Source organism: Entelurus aequoreus, linkage group LG20 (genome assembly GCF_033978785.1).
Source record: "Entelurus aequoreus isolate RoL-2023_Sb linkage group LG20, RoL_Eaeq_v1.1, whole genome shotgun sequence".
NCBI lineage: Eukaryota > Metazoa > Chordata > Actinopteri > Syngnathiformes > Syngnathidae > Entelurus > Entelurus aequoreus.
The window spans coordinates 17,627,140-17,647,253 of NC_084750.1; the positions used below are offsets into that span (position 1 = coordinate 17,627,140).

Sequence of the window (20,114 nt, forward strand, 5' to 3'; positions counted from 1 at the left end):
GGTACGGGGGTTCCGGTTCGGTTCGGAGGTGTACCGAACGAGTTTCCACTCGGACATATTAAGTAGCGTAACGCAGGTTGTGTAAACAATGCACACCGAGGCACAACACACGGCATGCTAGCAGCTAACGGGCTAGGATAGACTGACCATACGTCCTCTTTTCACAGGACATGTCCTCTTTTGCGGAGCTGTCAGGGCGGAGTTTCTTAAATGCCTCAAATGTCCGGCATTTTGAGTTAGGGTTGCGTGTATTTTCAATGTACGTTCAGGGTTAAGAAGGGGTTAAAAACAAAACAAATTGTGCGCGCAGCAGCATTGGTGAGGGAGGGGCAGAGACAGAGAGAGAGAGAGAGAGAGTTATGATAAACACGCATGCGTCGCCAGGCTCTGCTTTTTATCCATAGATTTATCACATTTAATTTTTTATTATCTATAGCAGGGGTGTCAAAAGTGTGCCCCGGAGGCCATTTGCGGCCCACAGCTAATGTTTTAAAGGCCCACGGCACATTCTAAAAATACTATTAAAATAAACAAAAACATAACAAAAGTGAAATAAAAAAGCTTAAAGGTTAAATGTAATTTAGAAAAAGTTGCAATGTTGACTAATAAAACAAAGCTGTTTTTTTTTTCTTTCAAACTGTCATTGCTCAAAACATAATATTGAATCAAAATCAATGTTATTATGAATTATTGACCTATCCAAGGTTCCCATTACTTCACATCAAATATTCCACTAAGAAAAATATTTTTGGTGGAAATGTAATGTAAATGTCTTTAGATACACAATAACGTTGATTTGATTCATGTTACCTTTTAAGATAGCTAACCATCTTAAAAAGCTATTTTGTTAGCGCTCTAGTTGCCCCATAGCTATTAGCGTCCTAGCTGTCAGCTGGCGGTTAGTGCGCTAGTTGCCAGCTGGCGATTGGAACATTAGCTGCCAGATAGCGATTACCCTGCTAGCTGACAGCTGGTGATTAGCATGACATTTGCTAACTAGCAATTAGCACACTATTAGCTAGCTAGCGATTAGCTTGTGATTTGCCAGCTTACGATTTGCACAACAGTTGCCATCTAGGTGTTAGCGGCACTATACTGTATTGAAGATATCTTAATTAGTCTTGTACAATACCAATTGTACCTTTAAAAGCAACTTGCGCTTTATTTGCTTATTTGCTAGCTAGCAATTAGCACACTATTAGTTAGGTAGCGATTAGCTTGCGATTTTTCCAGCTAGCAAAATGATTTTGCAAATTTGGTAAATAAATAACCCAAACATTGATATTTTGTTGTTTTCTTACTGTACTGAAAATGAACCGAACCGTGACCTCTAAACCGAGGTACGTACCGAACCAAAATTTTTGTGTACCGTTACACCCCTAACTGACACCATTTTGAAGACGTGTACTTTACGGAAAAAGTTTGGCTGCAATATAAACGTAAAAAGTACGATAGTTTTAGAAATGCGGCCGTAAATCAGTCACGTTCAAAGCGAGGCCAAATGAGCAATTCTCTCTGTGGGCTCTGCAATGCTGCTTAGTCTCACCTGTGAGTTGAAGTTGAGCATAGACAAAGTATAATAGCACGCCAACGTGATTAACTAGCGAAGTGACCGCTCGCCATAATCATGTCATTTCTCCCCAGTCATCGAGGCCAACCATCACGTGACCAACATCATCCCAGAGAGCGCCCTGCTCATCTGCTTCGGCTTCATCCTGGGCGGCATCATCTTGGCCGCAGACAAGGTGCAGATCTTCAAGCTGACCCCGACCGTCTTCTTCTTCTTCCTTCTGCCTCAAATCATCCTGGATGCGGGCTACTTCATGCCCAACAAGCTGTTCTTCGGCAACTTTGGCACCATTCTGGTCTACGCCATCATCGGGACCTGCTGGAACGCTGCCAGCCTGGGCCTCAGCCTCTGGGGTTGTCACATGGGAGGAGCCATGGGTAAGAGAGAACCTCCACCCTCCAATAACACTTCTCCAACATCTCCTCTTCCTGCTTGTTTCGCAGGTAGCGTGGACATAGACCTGCTCCAGTTTCTTTTGTTCGGGAGTCTGATTTCTGCTGTGGACCCGGTGGCTGTCTTCGCTGTGTTTGAAGAGGTCCACGTCAACGAGGTCCTCTTCATCCTGGTCTTTGGAGAGTCCCTGCTCAATGACGGCGTGACAGTGGTACGAGACAGAACATTTTGGGGAACTTTCCCCCTCATCCACAATCCTTAAGTGAGAAAATAACTTTTCTTTTTTTTGTGCGTTCTAAATAGTGAAAAACTGCTAGTACGAGGCAGCTAACAACGGGTATACAATATACAAAACCCAAAAGCAGTGAAGTTGTCACGTTGTGTAAATGGTAAATAAAAACAGAATACAATTATTTGCAAAAATTTTTCAACTTATATTCAATTGAATAGACTGCAAATTAACTTAATTTTTTGCAAATACTAGCTCATTTGGAATTTGATGCCTGCAACATGTTTCAAAAAAGCTGGCACAAGTGGCAAAAAAGACTGAGAAAGTTGAGGAATGCTCATCAAACACTTATTTGGAACATCCCACAGGTGAACAGGCTAATAATAATAATTTCGCCACACCTCGTGTGTGTGTGACAATCATTGGTACTTTAACTTTAATTGGGAACAGGTGGGTGCCATGATTGGATATAAAAGCAGCTTCCATGAAATGCTCAGTCATTCACAAACAAGGATGGGGCGAGGGTCAACACTTTGTGAACAAATTGTCTAACAGTTTAAGAACAACATTTCTCAACCAGCTATTGCAAGGAATTTAGTGATTTCACCATCTACGCTCCGTAATATCATCAAAAGGTTCAGAGAATCTGGAAAAATTATAGCACGTAAGCGGCAAGGCTGAAAACCGACATTGAATGCCTGTGACCTTCGATCCCTCAGGATCTTTACACATCAGTGTGTAAAGGATATCACCACACAGGCTCAGGAACACTTCAGAAAACCACTGTCAGTAACTACAGTTGATCGCTACATCTGAAAGTGCAATTTAAAACTCTACTATGCAGCCACACCTCCCAGGGGGTGATCAAGGGGATGGGTCAAATGCAGAGGACACATTTCACCACACCTAGTGTATGTGTGACAATCATTGGTACTTTAACTTTAATTAACTTAATTTGATCAACAACACCCAGAAACGCCGCCGGCTTCGCTGGGCCCGAGCTCATCTAAGATGGACTGATGCAAAGTGGAAAAGTGTTCTGTGGTCTGACGAGTTCACATTTCAAATTGTTTTTGGAAACTGGACGTCGTGTCCTCCGGACCGAAGAGGAAAAAAAAACATCCTGTTATAGGCGCAAAGTTCAAAAGCCAGCAAAAAAAACCAACAAGTTTCTCAGTTCAAACATTAAATATCTTGTCTTTGCAGTCTATTCAATTGAATATAAGTTGAAAAAGATTTGCAAATCATTGTATTCTCTTTTTATTTACCATTTACACAACGTGACAACTTCACTGCTTTTGTGTTTTGTATTTTGCCTATGTTGTGAGTACAATTGTAAGTTAGTAACAAGCACATTATTGATAACAAGTAGGGATGTCCGATAATATCGGACCGCCGATATTATCGACCGATAAATGCATTAAAAAGTAATATCGGAAATTATCGATATCGGTTTCAAGATTATTGGTATCGGTTTCCAAAAGTAAAATTTGTGACTTTCTAAAACGCCGCTGTGTACACGGACGCAGGAAGATGTACAGAGCGCTAATTAATCCTTGAAGGCGCTGCCTTTGCGTACTTGCCCAGTCACATAATATCTACGGTTTGACACACGCACTCGCGAATGCAAGCATACTTGGTCAACAGCCATACAGGTCACACTGAGGGTGGCCGTATAAACAACTTTAACACTGTTACAAATATGCGCCACACTGTGAACCCACACCAAACAAGAATGACAAACACATTTCGGGAGAACATCCGCACCGTAACACAACATAAACACAACAGAACAAATACCCAGAAACCCTTGCAGATGCTTGTTTTCATTCAGAAAAATCTACCTCTCAAACGTGATGACAAGGAGAAAAAGAATTAGCCCACTCTTTGAGCATCTTCTGTTGCACAAATAGACTAATAGTCTGGACTGAGTGAAGCTGTTTTATTTATGTTTTGTGCCTTTTTTCCCCATGCACTTTAAAGGATGGCTGTGTTTTCTACTAATCTAGACTGAAGCAGTTTTATTAATGTTCATGCACTTTAAAGGATGGCTGTGTTTTCTACTAATCTAGACTGAAGCAGTTTTATTAATGTTCATGCACTTTAAAGGATGGCTGTGTTTTCTACTAGTCTAGACTGAAGCAGTTTTATTAATGTTCATGCACTTTAAAGGATGGCTGTGTTTTCTACTAATCTAGACTGAAGCAGTTTTATTAATGTTCATGCACTTTAAAGGATGGCTGTGTTTTCTACTAGTCTAGACTGAAGCAGCTTTATTAATGTTCATGCACTTTAAAGGATGGCTGTGTTTTCTACTTGTCTAGACTGAAGCAGTTTTATTAATGTTCATGCACTTTAAAGGATGGCTGTGTTTTCTACTAATCTAGACTGAAGCAGTTTTATTAATGTTCATGCACTTTAAAGGATGGCTGTGTTTTCTACTAATCTAGACTGAAGCAGTTTTATTAATGTTCATTCACTTTAAAGGATGGCTGTGTTTTCTACTAGTCTAGACTGAAGCAGTTTTATTAATGTTCATGCACTTTAAAGGATGGCTGTGTTTTCTACTAGTCTAGACTGAAGCAGTTGTATTAATGTTCATGCACTTTAAAGGATGGCGGTGTTTTCTACTAGTCTAGACTGAAGCAGTTTTATTAATGTTCATGCACTTTAAAGGATGGCTGTGTTTTCTACTAGTCTAGACAGAAGCAGTTTTATTAATGTTCATGCACTTTAAAGGATGGCTGTGTTTTCTACTAGTCTAGACTGAAGCAGTTGTATTAATGTTCATGCACTTTAAAGGATGGCTGTGTTTTCTACTAATCTAGACTGAAGCAGCTTTATTAATGTTCATGCACTTTAAAGGATGGCTGTGTTTTCTACTAGTCTAGACTGAAGCAGTTGTATTAATGTTCATGCACTTTAAAGGATGGCTGTGTTTTCTACTAGTCTAGACTGAAGCAGTTTTATTAATGTTCATGCACTTTAAAGGATGGCTGTGTTTTCTACTAGTCTAGACTGAAGCAGTTTTATTAATGTTCATGCACTTTAAAGGATGGCTGTGTTTTCTACTAGTCTAGACTGAAGCAGTTTTATTAATGTTCATGCACTTTAAAGGATGGCTGTGTTTTCTACTAGTCTAGACTGAAGCAGTTTTTTATTTTTGTGCCTTTCTTGTTTTTATTTGCACATTTTTGTTACTCATGCGAATACGTTAAGAACAGGGCAGATTGAGCCCAGTTTATAGTATACTCTGGACTGAAGCTGTGTGCCTTCATTGTTTTTGTAGCTATTGTTTTGAGGCATGTTTAAAAAAAAAAAAAAAATGCACTTTGTGAAAGTCAAAGTTAACAGTGTTTCCCATAGTTGTAGTGGGTATCAGGATTATTTCAGGGAGAACATGTCCCACATTCCAAGCTGCTGTTTTCAGGCATGTTAAAAAAAATAATGCACTTTGTGATTTAAATATGGCAGTGCCATGTTGGCATTTTGTTCCATAACTTGAGTTGATTTATTTTGGAAAACTTTGTTATCGGACATCCCTAATAACAAGTCATACTTACGGTATTTTGCTCCTTTTAAACGTTACCATCATTACTTTACTGGATGCAATGATTTTCTTAGAGCGCACAGCAACAAACGCTTCTTTCGTCAAGCAACAGCAACAGCCAAGGGATCACTTTTTGTGTTTGCTGCCACTAATGGCAGACTTCTGGAGAGCGCTGGAGCGTTATCATGTAGCATTATTGCTACACGTTTCAAATAAGAACTTAAGGGATGGTTGTACCTTTCAGCACTTGCGCTCTCTTTGAACTGCTAAATTCAAAATAAAAATAAGGAGTTGCATGGGTATAAGTACTTTTTGAGCACATACAGCAAAATTGCAATCATTTTGGTCACAATAACCGTGATATGAATTGTTCATATCGATACATCCCTGACACATGATTAATGCGATAGTTTCTTTGCCATCAATAGCATGCTAGGGTTGTGCGGTTTACCGGTACTAGTATAGTATCGCGGTACTAATAAATAAAAAACGGTACTATACTCTGAAAAGTACCAGTTACCGGGCATGATGGCGCATCGTCACGTCATGACATCGCTGGTTTTACGATCAGAGGAGCATGTTCGACAGCACACAATCACAGAGTACTTACAAGCAGACACAGTGTGGAGACAGAAAAGGGAGAACGGACGCATTTTGGCCTAAAAACTGACGATAAAGGTGAAGTTATAACACTGAAACACCCTCATGAAGAGGTTGCTTTAAGACATGGCTAGCTAGTCGGCAGTGTTTTAGCTACTTCCATCCATCCATTTTCTACCGCTTATCCCTTTCGGGGTCGCGGGGGGTGCTGCACCCTATCTCAGCTACAATCGGGCGGAAGGCGGGGTACACCCTGGACAAGCCGCTACCTCATCGCAGTGTTTTAGCTACTTCTAAATCACTTATCCTTATAAAGTAAGTTTCTTACTGCAGGACGAGGAATAGCTAAACATGCTTCACTACACACCGTAGAAGGGTACAATAGCTCACCGGCGTCACCGCTAACAAAAGCTAGCACCCCTGAATGTAAACAAATGCCATGGGTGGATCTACACCTGACATCCACTGTAATGAGACCAGGTACAAGAGCGTATCTAGTCGATACTACTATGATTACATCGATATTTTTTATCGTCACAAAATAATTTTTCCTTTTTTAAAAATTCATATTATGTTTATAAACTCAGTAAATACGTCCCTGGACACATGAGGACTTTGAATATGACCAATGTATGATCCTATAACAACTTGGTATCGGATCGATACCTAAATTTGTGGTATCATCCAAAACTAATGTAAAGTATCAAAAGAAGAGAAGAATAAGTGATTATTACATTTTAACAGAAGTGTAGATAGAACATGTTGAAACAGAAAATAAGCAGATATTAACAGTAAATGAACAAGTGGATTAATAATAACTTTTTACAGCTTGTCCTTTATAATGTTGACAAAATAACAGGTAGATAAATGACACAATATGTTACTGCATACGTCAGCAGACTAATTAGGAGCCCTTGTTTGTTTACTTACTACTAAAAGACAAGTTGTCAAGTATGTTCACTATTAGGGATGTCCGATAATATCGACAGTCCGATATTATCGGCTGATAAATGCTTTAAAATGTAATATCGGATATTATCGGTATCGGTTTCAAATAGTAAAATGTATGACTTTTTAAAACGCCGCTGTACAGAGTGGTACACGGACGTAGGGAGAAGTACAGAGCGCCAATAAACCTTAAAGGCGATGCCTTTGCGTGCCGGCCCAATCACATAATATCTACGGCTTTTCACACACACAAGTGAATGCAAGGGATACTTGGTCAACAGCCATACAGGTCACACTGAGGGTAGCCATATAAACAACTATAACACTGTTACAAATATGCGCCACACTGTGAACCAAACAAGAATGACAAACATTTCGGGAGAACATCCGCACCGTAACACAACAGAACAAATACCCAGAACCCCTTGCAGCACTAACTCTTCCGGGACGCTACAATATACACCCCCCCGCTAACTCCACACACACACACACACACCTCAACCCTTCAGGCATGTAAAAAAGTTAATGCACTTTGTGACTTTAATAATAAATATGGCAGTGCCATGCTGGCATTTTTTTCCATAACTTGAGTTGATTTATTTTAGAAAACCTTGTTACATTGTTTAATGCATCCAGCGGGGCATCACAACAAAATTAGGCATAATAATGTGTTAGTTCCACGACTGTATATATCGGTATCTGTTGATATCGGAATCAGTAATTAAGAGTTGGTCAATATCGGAATATCGGATATCGGCAAAAAAGCCACTATCGGACATCTCTATTCACTATTTTATTTAAGGACAAAATTGCAATAAAAAACATATGTTTAATGTACCGTAAAATGTTTTGTTAAAATAAAGCCAATAATTAAACATTTTTTGTGGTCCCCTTTATTTAGAAAAGTATCGAAAGGTATCAAAAAGTATCGAAATACATTTTGGTATTGGTACCAAAATATCGTTATCGGGACAACTTTACAGCATGCATTAACTTTGACAGCCCTGGTATGAATAAATATAAAAAATGGTCTTATGGTTATTATTAGAGATGTCCGATAATATCGGCCTGCCGATATTATCGGCCGATATATGCGTTAAAATGTAATATCGGAAATGATCGGTATCTGGTTGTTTTTTTTATCGGTATCGTTTTTTTTAATTAAATCAACATAAAAAACACAAGATACACTTACAATTAGTTCACCAACCCAAAAAACCTCCCTCCCCCATTTACACTCATTCACACAAAAGGGTTGTTTCTTTCTGTTATTAATATTCTGGTTCCTACATTATATATCAATATATATCAATACAGTCTGCAAGGGATACAGTCTGTAAGCACACATGATTGTGCGTGCTGCTGGTCCACTAATAGTACTAACCTTTAACAGTTAATTTTACTAATTTTCATTCATTACTAGTTTCTATGTAACTGTTTTTATATTGTTGTACTTTCTTTTTTATTCAAGAAAATGTTTTTAATGTATTTATCTTATTTTACTAATTTTTTTAAAAAGTACCTTATCTTCACCATACCTGGTTGTCCAAATTAGGCATAATAATGTGTTAATTCCACGACTGCATATATCGGTTGATATCGGTATCGGTTGATATCGGTATCTGTAATTAAAAGAGTTGGACAATATAGGAATATCGGATATCGGCAAAAAGCCATTATCGGACATCCCTAGTTATTATTGGGAAATTGTGTATTTCTTCTCTTAGATGCTCTTCAAAATGTTTGAGGCATTTGTTTCCCTGGGAGCATCCAACATTGATGCTGTGGATATAATCAGCCAAATATGTAAGTAGTGCAAAAGTAAAAAATAAACACAATTAAGTCTGATTGTGACGTGGAATGTGTGACAAGAACCTTTTCTGGCAGTTTCCTTCTTTGTGGTGGCGGTGGGCGGCTCCCTCCTCGGCGTGGTGTTTGGGTTTCTGCTCTCCCTTCTTACCAGGTTCACTAAAAACATCCAGATCATCGAACCGGGCTTCATCTTCGTGGTGGGCTACCTCTCCTACCTCACTGCCGAGATGCTGTCCCTCTCCGCCATCCTTGCGTGAGTGCTGCTTTGAGCGTTTCCAGGAGTGGAGCGAGAACCGTGGACTCTGTGACCTGGTTTGTTCTTTGGCTCAGCAGAACCATCTTTTGCGGCGTGACCTGCAAGAAGTACATCAATGCAAACATGGATGAAAAGTCCGTGACCACCGTCAAATACGCCATGAAGGTGCTCGCCAACGGCTCGGAAACCATCACCTTCGTTTTCCTGGGCATCTCGGCCATTGATAAAACCATCTGGGTGTGGAACACGGGCTTCATCATCCTCACGCTGCTGTTCATCTTTGTGTATCGCTTCATAGGTGAGACGCGGGCGGTTTTAGCGTGTATGCAATAATCGCAGTGTTTGATGTACACAACAGGTGTCTTTTTCCTGACCTGGATCATGAACAAGTTCCGACTGGTTCACCTGGAGGTCATCGATCAGATCATTATGAGCTACGGGGGCCTGCGAGGGGCCATTGCCTACGGCCTGGCAGTGATGTTGGACGACAACAAGATAGGGGAAAAAAAACTAATGATCTCCACGACTCTGATTGTAGTTTACTTCACTGTCATCATCCAGGTAATTGGCAGTAGCGCACAAATGGAAGTACGCCCTTCGCATTTCAGCAATCTTTATATTATTGGGACAAAGCTACAGACATGGAGTAGTCTTTAGAGTAGTTAATGTATAAATAAATAATATGTTATTCAGCACTGCCTTAATCTTCTTAACCACAGGTCTTCAATAGGGGTCTGTCACCTCTAGGGGTCTACGGAGGTACTGCATTGCCATTGGCTTTTATTTATATTTTTTAATTTCCCCCAGCAAATGTTCCAAAAAATGTAAATGTCTTTACTCATTAACATTGACCCAATCCATGTTAGCATTTAAGAAGCTAGTGATTAGCAGTCTCGTTGCCACCTAGCGATTAGCGGCCTTCGCTGCCAGCTGACGGTTAGTGCGCTAGTTGGCAGCTAGTGATTAACACACTAGTTTCCAGCATGCGATTACAGTAGCAGGCTAGTTGCCAGCTAGTGATTAATACACTGGTTGCCAGCTAGAGATTAGCACATTGGTTGACTGATAGCGATTAGCAGGCTACTTGACAGCTAGCAATAAGCATGCTAATTGCCAGCTAGTGATTAGCACATTAGCTTCCAGCATGCGATTACAGTAGCAGGCTACTTGACAGCTAACAATAAGCAGGCTAGTTGCCAGCTAGTGATTAATACACTAGTTTCCAGCATGCGATTAGCACATTAGTTGACAGCTAGCAGTTCGCAGGCAACTTAACAGCTAGGGATAAGCACGCTAAATGCCAGCTAGTGATTAATACACTGGTTGCCAGCTAGAGATTAGCACATTGATTGACTGATAGCGATTAGCAGGCTACTTGACAGCTAGCAATAAGCGTGCTAGTTGCCAGCTAGCGATTAGCACATTAGTTTCCAGCATCCGATTACGGTAGCAGGCTACTTGACAGCTAACAATAAGCAGGCTAGTTGGCAGCTAGGGATTAACACTAGTTTCCAGCATGCGATTAGCATATTAGTTGCCAGCTAGCAATTAGCAGGCTACTTAACAGCTAGCAATAAGCGCGCTAGTTGCCAGCTAGCAATTAGCACATTAGTTTACAGCTTGCGATTACAGTAGCAGGCTACTTGACAGCTAACAATAAGCAGGCCAGTTGCCAGCTAGTGATTAATACACTGGTTGCCGGCTAGCGATTAGCACATTGGTGGACAGATAGGGATTAGCAGGCTACTTGACAGCTAATAATAAGCGCACTCGTTTCCAGCTTGTGATTAACATGCTTGTTGTCTGCTAGCGATTATCACACTAGTTGCTAGCTAGCAATTAGCACACTAGTTGATAGCTAGCATTTGTACAACGATCCACCAGCTAGCAATTAGCACACAAGCTGCCAGATAGCTATTAGCGGCACTACCTGCCAGCTGACGGCTAGCGCGCTAGTTGCCAGCCAGGGCTTAGCATGCTAGTTGTCTGCTATCAATTAACACTAGTTGCTAGCTAGCGATTATAATGCTAATTCCCAGCTTGCGATTAGCACACTAGCGGCCACCTAGGTATTAATGGCACTAGCTGCCAGTTAGCACGCTGGATTCCAACTAGTGATGAGCATGCTAGTTGTGTGCTAACAAATAACACACTAGCTGCTAGCTCACGATTATTACGCTACTTGACAGCTAGCATTTGCACGGAAATTAACATCTAGCTTAGCACACTAGCTGCCAGCTGGCGGTTAGCGTACAAGTTGCCAACTAGTGATTAGCCCACACGTTGCCAGCTGGCGGTTAGCATGCTAGTTGACAGCTAGCGATTAGCGACACAATACTGTATTTGAATATCTTCGTATTGCACACTACTAAGATACCTTTAGGACCAGTTTAACTTAAACCACAATTGTATACAAGAAAGAGAAAGAGGAGGTTCCTGCTCCAGCTCTCCATCAGTTTGGGGGTCTTTGGCCTGGAGAACCTTTATAAGACCCCTGCTCTCAAGCATTGAATTCATCTTTGCTGTGTGTTTTGGACTCGTTTACATGTCAGAAAACTAACCCAACAGAGGGATGGGATCTGATCTGTTGCTTTAGAGTGCCAAGAGTGTATGTTGGAATTCATGTTTTCCTAAATGAACCGCAGCACTGGCATCACTCGTGCAGCCCCACCGCCATGCTTGACTGCATTCAAGACACAATGATCTTGGTACCCACTTGTTTTTGAGCGTTGTCATTTTCAGTGCACAGTGACTTCAGAAGTGGTGCACTGACTACTCTAAAGTGCATCCAAATTGTCCCTGGAGTAAGATGAACTGTCATTCAAATATTTGCTGAAATATGAGTGGGTGTACTCACTATTTATCTGTCAGATAAACTTGATGTGGCTCATGTTTTACCTGCACTGATTGCAGGGCCTGACACTGAAACCTCTTGTCACTTGGCTGAAAGTAAAGAGGGCTTCAGACGCCGATCCAACTCTTATAGAAACCGTTCAGAGTAAGGTAATGTTTTTACACTCACAATAAACACTTGCTTCATTGCGGAGAGTCAAATGGGACAAATTAATTACAAAAATAATTCAAATAATTACTTAAATGTTCAATTACTTTATTATTATATGGATGAAATGCGTAAAATGTGTTAATAAATGTCATTACTTTATTTAATGTAAAAGTGGATATATATTTATATATACATTGCATATATATATATATATATGTGTGTGTGTGTATATTATGCCCACACATACAAACACACATTTACATTTGCATATATAAACACATATATATAGTGTACAGTATATATATATACACACCGTATTTTTCGGACTATAAGTCGCAGTTTTTTTCATAGTTTGGCCGGGGGTGCGACTTATACTCAGGAGCGACTTATGTGTGAAATTATTAACACATTACTGTAAAATATCAAATAGTATTATTGATCTCATTCACGTAAGAGACTAGACGTATAAGATTTCATGGGATTTAGCGATTAGGAGTGACAAATTGTTTGGTAAACGTATAGCATGTTCTATATGTTATAGTTATTTGAATGACTCTTACCATAATATGTTACGTTAACATACCAGGCACGTTCTCAGTTGGTTATTTATGCCTCATATAACGTACACTTATTCAGCCTGTTGTTCACTAGTCTTTATTTATTTTAAATTGCCTTTCAAATGTCTATTCTTGGTGTTGGCTTTTATCAAATAAATTTCCCCCAAAAATGCGACTTATACTCCAGTGCGACTTGTGTTTTTTTCCTTCTTTATTATGCATTTTCGGCCGGTGCGACTTATACTCCGAAAAATGCGGTATTTATATATATATATATATATATATACATATTTATAAATTTTGTATATAGTTTATATATATACATATACACAGTGTATATATATAATTTATATATACACACATAAATAGTTTAAGATATAGTTCAAGGCTTAAGAGCAACAATAATTGGATTAGATTTCTTTTAGCCCCGCCCACTGACTTTGAAGGGCGAGTTTGACAGATAAAATTAAAATTATTAAATCGTGAAATAATGAATTATCCATTCATCCATTTACTAGCGCTTGTCCCTCAAGGTCACAGATGGGCTGGAGGCTAATCATTAAATAAATACATTTTTAAATGTATTTTTACATTAAATAAATGAATGACAAATTTAGTAGCACATTTATGTATTTAGTTCCTAGTGTAATTAGTTAGTGATACATCCATCAATTTTTCTACCGCTTGTCCCTTATGGGGTATTTAAATAATTGTTTTAAAAATGTACTTAATTTTGTCCCATTTGACCCTCCATAATCTCTTCATTCAGGTCTTCGAGCACATGCTCGTCGCCATCGAAGATATCGCCGGACAATTTGGTCCCAACTATACGATGGACCAGTAGGTGAACTCATTTCCTTACAATGGCTTTGAATGGAGTTCCATTCTCAAATTGATGTGCAGGTGGAATCACTTTGAGGAAAAGTGGGTGTCGGCTATCTTGATGAAACCGTCCGCAAGAAAGAACCGCGACTATGTCTTCAAAGTTTTCCATCAGCTCAACCTGAAGGACGCCGTTAGCTATGTGGCCGAGGTGAGCGTTGATCTTGTTGGTTGTAAACAACATAAAACACTGCAAATATTTGCTGATCATGCACAAATGTTTCCCTGCCATTGTGATGCAGGGTGAACGGAAGGGCTCTTTGGCGCTTATCCGGAAGCAATCTGGATTTATTGAAATGGAGAAAAAATTTGGTCGAAGATCTTCAGAGGCGGATTTGGAACGCATTCGTCGTACCGCTACACAGTGAGACCAACTTATTATTCATCCATCCATCCATCTTCTACCGCTTATCCGAGGTCGGGTCGCGGGGGCAGCAGCTTAAGCAGGGAAGCCCAGACTTCCCTCTCCCCAGCCACTTCGTCCAGCTCCTCCCGGGGGATCCCGAGGCGTTCCCAGGCCAGCCGGGAGACATAGTCTTCCCAACGTGTCCTGGGTCTTCCCCGTGGCCTCCTACCGGTCGGACGTGCCCTAAACACCTCCCTAGGGAGGCGTTCGGGTGGCATCCTGACCAGATGCCCGAACCACCTCATCTGGCTCCTCTCGATGTGGAGGAGCAGCGGCTTTACTTTGAGCTTCTCCCGGATGACAGAGCCTCTCACCCTATTTCTAAGGGAGAGCCCCGCCACCCGGCGGAGGAAACTCATTTCGGCCGCTTGTACCCGTGATCTTGTCCTTTCGGTCATAACCCAAAGCTCATGACCATAGGTGAGGATGGGAACGTAGATCAATCGGTAAATTGAGAGCTTTGCCTTCCGGCTCAGCTCCTTCTTCACCACAACCAACTTATTAGTCAACAATAAATAATATCCTGCTATCTCAATTATTTTAATCATATCAACATTTTTGTTGATTCACTGCAATGTTCTTAGTGTCAACATGCTATTAGCATACATTTAATGTGGCTATACTTCATCCATTTTCTACCGCTTGTCCCCTTCGGGGTGCTACATTTCATGTATGTGCTAATTGTATGCTAAAAAACGGACTCCTGTTACTTTAAGTCAAATGAGTACCGTATTTTCCGGACTATAAGGCGCACTTAAAATTCTTTCATTTTCTCAAAACTCGACAGTGCGCCTTATAACCTGGTGCGCCTAATGTACGGAATAATTTTGGTTGTGCTTACCGACCTCAAAGCTATTTTATTTGGTACATGATGAAATGATAAGTGTGACCAGTAGATGGCAGTCATACATAAGAGATACGTGTAGACTGCAATATGACTCAAGTAAACAACACCAAAATGTTAAATCTTCCATTGAAAATATAGAACATTACACAAGACGCTCAAAAATCTATCAAAATGTTTTAGTAGGACTTTGGTAAGCTATGAAGCCGCACCGCTTGATGGATTGTACTGTGCTTCAACATAGGAGTATTATTATGGTGTGTGTATAAGGTAAGACATTATCTGGCGTTTTGTTTCACAATATTATGCAAAAGCAACTTTTCTTACCTTCTGGTACCTGCTGATCTGTATTTGGGATCTGCATAAGTCCTGAAAATTTGCGAGCGTCCGCCTTTGTAGTCCGTGCCGACACCGTAGTTGATAAGCTTCTTTTTCTCTATCTTCTTGTTATGAGACATTCATCCTCCACTGTTGCCATTTCTAATATAAAGTAGTGTAAAGTTCTTACTTATATCTGTCAGTAAACTCGCTATGAAAGCGCTAAAACATACCAGTGTAGTGAGTTTATATTATTCACCCAAGGGACTTTAGTTATTAGAGAGTTCCGGTCGGACGGTTTTTCACGGGACACATTTTCGGCGTTGTTGTTGCACTAGTGAGCCACGGATGAGGAGATGCTGCTCCGTTATTGATTTAAGTAAAGTCTGAATGTTATTAAAACAGTTAGCTCCATCTTTTGACATTCTTCCACTCCTGTCCTTGCACGCTACAACAAAGATGACAGAGAAAAGACGCTGTCAAAGGTGAGCCACGTAAATAAGATCGCCCACAAAACGGCGCATCCTGAAGCGACTGTCAGAAAGCGACTTGAAGATTATCTGTAAAACATCATCTATGCAACATTTTGACCAAAGAACCACCCTTACATGTTATGTAGACCACAAGGAAGTCTTTTACATTTAGAAACAAAATAATCATAATACGACCCCTTTCATGCGCTTTTTGTATGAAAATAGACCTGACTAGACCCGCTCATCGGCAGTCCGCCTTTTAATGCAGTGGTCCGGAAAATACGGTAATCCTTATCTTAGAAACCTTGTACAAAAATGTCGCCAATACACATGTTGCATAGTTCAATATGTTTATCATCAGATTTAGGGCCTGATCTACTAAAATTAAAAAAACAATTTCTTTTTCACATCTGCTATCTATAAAATTGTGTGTACTATTAATGGCCGTGTCGATCCAGGTGCAAGAAAATGCGTATTGCAAGAAGCTTTCATGAAGGAGCTTTGAAAAAAAAAACACCATTTAAAAAAACAAGCTAGCATACAGCTGAACGAATCAATTGAATGTGTTTTAATCAGCCCCTTAAGCCATCCAGCATTTTCCGTACAATTGACCACTAAATGGTAACACCAGAATACGTTTTTCAACTTGTTTAAGTCGGGGTCCACAGTAATCAATCCATGGTAGCTATAAAGTTTCAAACTGTCATAGTGAATAGACGATATGTAATATTTTTATTCCTGACAGTCCGCACAGTGTATGTAGACACGCACAGACGGAATATTCTCTCTCAATTGTCTGTCTTTGAAGTGCGTTCACCTCCTTTCTTGCAGCCATTTATCCGTAACTCTGCCAGTTTGCACGAGCATTCCAAACGTGCGAAATGTAGACGCAGAACAGCGGCCGCAAAACAGTTCCAGTCTTGATAAATCACATTGCAAGTGCTAAATGATTACATTTGCATCTTCTCTCCGTATTGTGGGTGTCTTGATGGTCAGCATATATTCTGCATACATCATATTTTCTGGGCAAGATAGAGCACCGGTATTTAGGCCACACCCACCTGTTTACATATACTAGCCACACAAGATATATATCGGTACAAAATATTTATTGGCATACTTTAATTGTTTCCAAACGGTGCTTGTCACGTGGCAGTAAAACCCACTAGCTGCAGAAGCTAGCTCTCCAATCAGCTAAACAGACTCAATAACTCCACAGTGACGTTTTGCTGGATTTATGTAACTGAAACAACACTAAAAGAATGCCATCGTAAGTTAATAATACTAACACAGACACTTGTGAACGTGTTAGCACATTCGCTATTGGTAACGACGCTAGCTTGATTACATTACAATAGCACGTACAAATATGCTTGAAAACACTCCTATATACGTCACACATGGGACAGTTTAGTAAGTATAAATTGTTTTAGTTATATTGTAAAACTTACAAACCTTGCTTGGAGTGATAAATGAAGAAGCCGGTTCAAGGAACGGAACAGGAAGTATTCCGCATACCGTATTTTTCGGACTATAAGTCAGTTTTTTTCATAGTTTGGCCGGGGGTGCGACTTACACTAAGGAGCGACTTATGTGTGAAATGATTAACACATTAGCGTAAAATATCAAATAATATTATTTATCTCATTCACGTAAGAGACTAGACGTATAAGATTTCATGGGATTTAGCGATTAGGAGTGACAGATTGTTTGGTAAACGTATAGCATGTTCTATATGTTATAGTTATTTGAATGACTCTTACCATAATATGTTACGTTAACATACCAGGCACGTTCTCAGTTGGTTATTTATGCCTCATATAACGTACACTTATTCAGCCTGTTGTTCACTATTCTTTATTTATTTTAAATTGCCTTTCAAATGTCTATTCTTGCTGTTGGCTTTTATCAAATAAATTTCACCCAAAAAATGCGACTTATACTCCAGTGCGACTTATGTATGTTTTTTCCCTTCTTTATTATGCATTTTCCGCTGGTGCGACTTATACTCCGGAGCGACTTATACTCCGAAAAATACGGTAGCACACCGGTATTTAGGCCACACCCACCAAATTTTAGGAAGAAAAAAGTGTTTACATATACTAGCCACACCGGACTTTAAGCTGTAGATAAATATATCGGTACGAAATATTTTATAAATATTTATTTGCATACCTTAATTGTTTCCAAATGGTGCTTGTCACATGGCAGTAAAACCCACTGGCTGCAGAAGCTAGCTCTCCAATCAGCTAAACAGACTCAATAACTCCACAGTGACGTTTTGCTGGATTTATGAATCTGAAACACTAAAAAAATTCAATTTTAAGTTGATAATACTAACACAGACACTTGTAAATGTGTTAACATATTCGCTAATGCTAACGACGCTAGCTTGATTACATTACGATAGCACGTACAAATATGCTTGAAAACACTAATCGGTTTAGTACCGTATTTTCCGCACTATAAGGCGCACCGGATTATAAGGCGCACCTTCAATGAATGGCCTATTTTAAAACGTTGTTCATATATAAGGCGCACCGCATTATAAGGCGCATAGAATAGACGCTACAGTAGAGGCTGGGGTAACACTATGCCCTACTGTTGTGGCTCAATATTGGTCCATATATAAGTTGCACCGGATTATAAGGCTCACTGTCATCTTTTGAGATAATTGGAGGTTTTTAGGTGCGCCTTATAGTGCGGAACATACGGTAAGTATAAATTGCTTTAGTCATATTGTAAAACTTACAAACGTTACTTGGATTGCTGAATGAAGAATCCGGTTCAAGGAACGGAACAGGAAGTTCATTTACAACCCGCGCAGCAGCTGTAGTGAGCAAACTTCTCCAAAAGATGGCACCGTAGCTTTACAGTCTCTTCTGTCAGTGTTCTATGCAAAGTATTTGTTGAATACAAAACATTAAATAAATTAAAAATTTGCCCGCACCATTTTATAAGCCTTAGGGGTCAAAACGTGGGGAAAAAGTAGTCGCTTATAGACCGGAAAATTTGGTACATAGGCATACACGCTAAATGGATTGCAAACTCTATTTTGGTGGAAAGATAGAAAAAAAAAAGAGTTAGCATTAGGTTTATTTTGAGAATGACATTGCTAGATGGGTATTCATCTCTCAATATTGATTAAATACAAAACATTAAATAATTCAAAATTTGCCCGCACCATTTTATAAGCCTTAGGGGTCAAAACGTGGAAAAAAGTAGTCGCTTATAGACCGGAAAATTTGGTACATAGGCATACACGCTAAATGGATTGCAAACTCTATTTTGGTGGAAAGATAGAAAAAAAAAGAGTTAGCATTAGGTTTATTTTGAGAATGACATTGCTAGATGGGTATTCATCTCTCAATATTGATTCCTGTGGTTTGCAGTGGTGCAGAACTACACTTCAACATACTGAGAGCTGTGTCTTACCATTTGTTTACCCCAGGAAAAGAGAACCGGAGCCATATGTGAGCTTGGAAATGCGGAAGCTGACCATGGACGGTGCCAAGGACGCGGAGGACCACAGTCACCATCTCCTGCAGAAGCACTTGTACAAGGGCAGAAAACAGGTATTGTGTCACATGCATATTGTACGCACAAGCCCAACGTCCTGATCCCCTTTTTTCCGGACACCAGCACCGGCACAGGTACAGCCGCAGCTATATCGAAGTCAACAAGGACAAAAACGAGGTGCACGAGATCTTCCGGAGGACCATGAAGAGTCGTTGGGAGTTGTTCAAGTCCGCCAAGATGGGTGCCGCTCTGCAGAAGACACTGAGCACGCAGCAATGGAAAAACAGTAAATCTAAGGTCAAGTTTGATATGTTTACAAAAAATATTACAATTTCTCACCTAAAATATTCTCCTGAGAACCAGCATCATCTGCAGCTGACATTTGTTTTTGCTCAATTTCTTTTATCAGGTTAGAAAAATAAATATGCAACATACAGTACAGGCCAAAATTTTGGACACACCTTCTCATTCAATGCATTTTCTGTATTTTCATGACTATTGTAGATTGTCACTGAAGGCATCAAAACTATGAATTAACACATGTGGAGTTATGTACTTAACAAAAAAAGGTGAAATAATTGAAATCATGTTTTGACCAAAAAACAATGAAGCATCATCACTGCCATATTACCCACAAATAGAACACGATGAGTTTTGGTAATTTTATAAATTTCTCATTTTTAAAAGCTATTCTTAATGGATTAGCCCCTGATTTGATGTGTCAATACAAAGGTACAGAAGTGAAGGTGTGCA

At 39.8% G+C, this 20,114-nt stretch overlaps 1 protein-coding gene across 1 annotated transcript in view; it reads right to left on the reverse strand.

Moving 5' to 3' along the window:
- The window catches only part of LOC133635983 (lamin-A-like), a 45,064-nt gene extending 35,417 nt beyond the window's left edge, over positions 1–9,647 (reverse strand). The window contains exons 1-2 of the mRNA XM_062029529.1: positions 9,318–9,647; positions 9,166–9,258 (exon numbers count right to left, since the gene is read on the reverse strand). Of these exons, the coding sequence (XP_061885513.1) occupies positions 9,166–9,258; positions 9,318–9,349 (125 nt within the window). The 5' untranslated portion in view covers positions 9,350–9,647. The remainder of the gene's footprint in view (positions 1–9,165; positions 9,259–9,317) is intronic.
- Positions 9,648–20,114: the final 10,467 nt, after the last annotated feature.